Below are 3,276 nucleotides of genomic sequence, written 5' to 3'. Positions count from 1 at the left end.
TCGCAAAAGAGTGACAAACATACAAAAGAAGTAGAGGAAAAATGACGATGGTAAGGATGAGGAAAGAAAAAGCAGCAGTTCCCCCATGTTGTTTCGGCGCGGTATGAGCATGACATTGATAAATCAGCCCCTTTACAATTCTACTGTGCATAAGTAAGAACATGCTAATGTGTTAATTTCCCCTATTTGGGAATGGCCTAAAGACATTTCAGTCATTAGCACTGCCTGATCTTCCATTCTCCCACACACAACTCTGCAATGTGTCGAGTACTTGTCACTGATTTGCTCCCACCTCCCCACCCCCACTTCCACACCCACCTTTGTCTTGCAGATTTTAGGCAGCATGCATTTGACTAATGGTCTCTTATCTGGCAGAATTTTTTCAATTTAAATTTACATGGTCATGACGTAATGCTCAGATGAGGAGGGAGGGGGGGGTATTTGGATGTGAACTATTTTTCCCCTGCTCGCGGCGGTCACACAAGTTAGATGTGGTTGAGAAGACAATGGCCACAGTTTGTCTCTACAAGTCTGCCACTTGTCAAGATGGGAGAAAAGCATTTTAGTTCGACCACACAGGAAAAACAAGAAATTTTCAATTTATAAGCATAGCCTTCATCAAAGTCACAGCGGCAAATCAGACTCCATTTCCCCACAGTTTGGTGCAAAGCTGTAAAGGCGTGTCATCGTAAGTAGTTACCGGCCAATTCTAATTTTTATCATTTTTTTCCTCCACTACAGGTTGATGAAATGTACAGGGACGCCCCCATCAAGAGGGGAAACTTTGACTACTTGGAGTTCACCAGGATCCTCAAGTACGGCAAGAAGGAAGACGAGGCGCAGTGATTGGCTCTGGCTCTTCTCTTTTTCATTCCTCCGTCTTGTACTCCTCTGATTTTTACAAATTCTTTTCCTCTCTTTTGTTTCTGCTTTTTCTTTATTGTCATTTAACAACAGATGTCTTTTCCAAATATAGTTCTTCTAATAGCTATCCGCTTGCCCAGATTCACACGTCTGCTGGCTTATACTAATCTTTATATATATATTATATTCTTTTTCTTGTTTTTACTGAATTTTATTTCTGTATTGATTGTGAAATTGGACGTCATGCTTGTTGCTGCCCAGAATGCACACAAAAAAAGTTCTTTTATCACCTGTCGGCAGGATTTCACATATATCTTCGTTCTCTCGTTTGGCAATGTGTTATGAAATCATCCGAAAGTTGTGCCCTGGAAGTGCTGAAAACTGCGGAGGTCTGTTGTTCTAGATTCTGTACGCAATTAAGTATGCACTGCCACATTGTGCACCGTAAATCGTTAGATTTTATTGTCCAAGAAGCTTGTTGATTGTAGATGGACAGTCATTTATTTTCTAAACCCGTCTCGTTGCCAGAGGGTGTACATTCCTCCTGTCAGCACTTATTGTCAGCTGAGCTCATTCGCCAGGACAGCAAAGTCTTATATCTCAGTGTTAGTAGACTCGCTGTCCAGATCTAGCCCACTCATGATGACATATTCAGACCTCTGGTCTTTGTTAATTTCACTCTCCTCATTCCCTATGTAATTCCTCAGCTTGCCCATAATTTTGAAAAACTTTCAAATATCTAAGTCAAAATGTGAAATTTGCTATCTATCTGTTTGAAGTCGTTTTGGTGTTTCTGTAATTGCGAGGTCACACGTCTATCTGCTGTCTGCAAAACTGGACTTGTGTGTTCATCAATCACTTGCAAGCTTTGCAATAAATTGATCCCAGTAAGTTTTGTAAGTTGATATATAATATATGCGCATTTTCATGAGGTACCAGGTACACACCACCAGCAACGGAGGGTTGAAAGGAAGAGATTTCTTTTAAAATGAACGTGTTCAAAAGATGAGTTTGGCAAGAATATCACTTTTGGTATTGGTTTTTTTGTTGTTGTTTTTTTCCTTCACAACAGAATGGTAGATCTAGATCTACATATTTTTATGTAATATGGTAGAAATCATGGTGTTATCAAAAATGTGAAAAAATCAAAGTTGTTGATATAATGCCTGTCAAATTGTTGTCTGTTGGATCATGTTGTTACCCGAACAAAAGTTGAAAAAAATCATTTTTTTATCTCGACATTCTCACGTTGCTGCAACTTGTATGGACCAGAATCACTTCACATTCCAATGTCGAAGGAGAAGGGGGAACAAACGCGACTGATTTCCTTTTTACCGAATCAGCTCAACCCAACATTCTTTTTTGTTTTGTTTGCTGCTGCATGTCTGTTTTTTGTTGTTGTTCACTTGACTTCTTTCAAGTGCTTCAAACTGCGTTCTCTGTTCTGTATTATACAAACTGCGTTCTCTGTTCTGTATTATACAAACTGCGTTCTCTGTTCTGTATTATACAAACTGCGTTCTCTGTTCTGTATTATACAAACTGCGTTCTCTGTTCTGTATTATACAAACTGCGTTCTCTGTTCTGTATTATACAAACTGCGTTCTCTGTTCTGTATTATACAAACTGCGTTCTCTGTTCTGTATTATACGTTGTGGTTGTTGCTGTTCTTTGACTGGTGTTTTTACAAGACTTGACGACGCTGTATTTCAACTAAAAATGCTTTTTGGAAATTTGTGATACTTTTTTTTTTCTTTTTTTTTTTGGTGTTTGTTGAATTTTTCTCCCAGATCTTCCAAGTGATGACAGTGAAAAAGATGTACACCTATAGTACACCTATAGTACACCTTGCTTCCTCTCTTGTTCTCCGTTGAGTTTCTTTTGGTAAGAGATCTGATGTCATAAAAAAACAAAAGTGTTCCCTGTTTTGTCACCAATTAGTGAGAGTGTTGGGGGAAAGTTCGAAATAATATTGCCACAAAATGTTCTACTGTTTATTATGCAACACTCCATATCGACCATATACATCAAAATGAGTAATAATAATAAAAAAAATAATAAAGTATATTATGAACTATTTGGCTGGAGTTGTTCTCTTTGACTATTCCAATAATGTCTTTGTATTAATTTGTGGGTTTTTTGTTGTTCATATCAGGTCATGTCAGATCATTCTGTAAGTGCGTGGTTGGTTGGTACTCTGGTGTGTTATGCTTCTTCTTTCCTATCAAACATCTATCGTCCTTATCTCCCCTTCTTTTTTATGTTTGTTACTCTCTTGTAACGCCTCTAATCTTCTGGCGCTCAAATGACCTTATGCAATTGCGAGCACCGTAAAACCTCTACTAAAACTAAACTCTGTTCTTTCTTTCTGTCTGTCGTTTCTCTCTGTCTTTTTGTCCCTTTCGTTAAATG

The 3,276-nt window shown here is 38.2% G+C and overlaps 1 protein-coding gene across 1 annotated transcript in view; it reads left to right on the top strand.

The window, feature by feature from the left end:
• Nucleotides 1–2,943, top strand: part of LOC101855635 (myosin regulatory light chain sqh) — a 7,421-nt gene extending 4,478 nt beyond the window's left edge. Inside the window, exon 5 of the mRNA XM_005095858.3 lies at nt 742–2,943. Coding sequence (XP_005095915.1) covers nt 742–846 — 105 coding nt within the window. The 3' untranslated portion in view covers nt 847–2,943. The remainder of the gene's footprint in view (nt 1–741) is intronic.
• The last annotated feature ends 333 nt before the right edge of the window (nt 2,944–3,276 follow it).

The sequence above is a fragment of the Aplysia californica genome, unplaced genomic scaffold (genome assembly GCF_000002075.1).
Source record: "Aplysia californica isolate F4 #8 unplaced genomic scaffold, AplCal3.0 scaffold00115, whole genome shotgun sequence".
Classification (NCBI taxonomy): Eukaryota; Metazoa; Mollusca; class Gastropoda; order Aplysiida; family Aplysiidae; genus Aplysia; species Aplysia californica.
The sequence above is the reverse complement of the archived record's forward strand: the minus strand, read 5'-3'. Positions and strand labels throughout refer to the sequence as shown.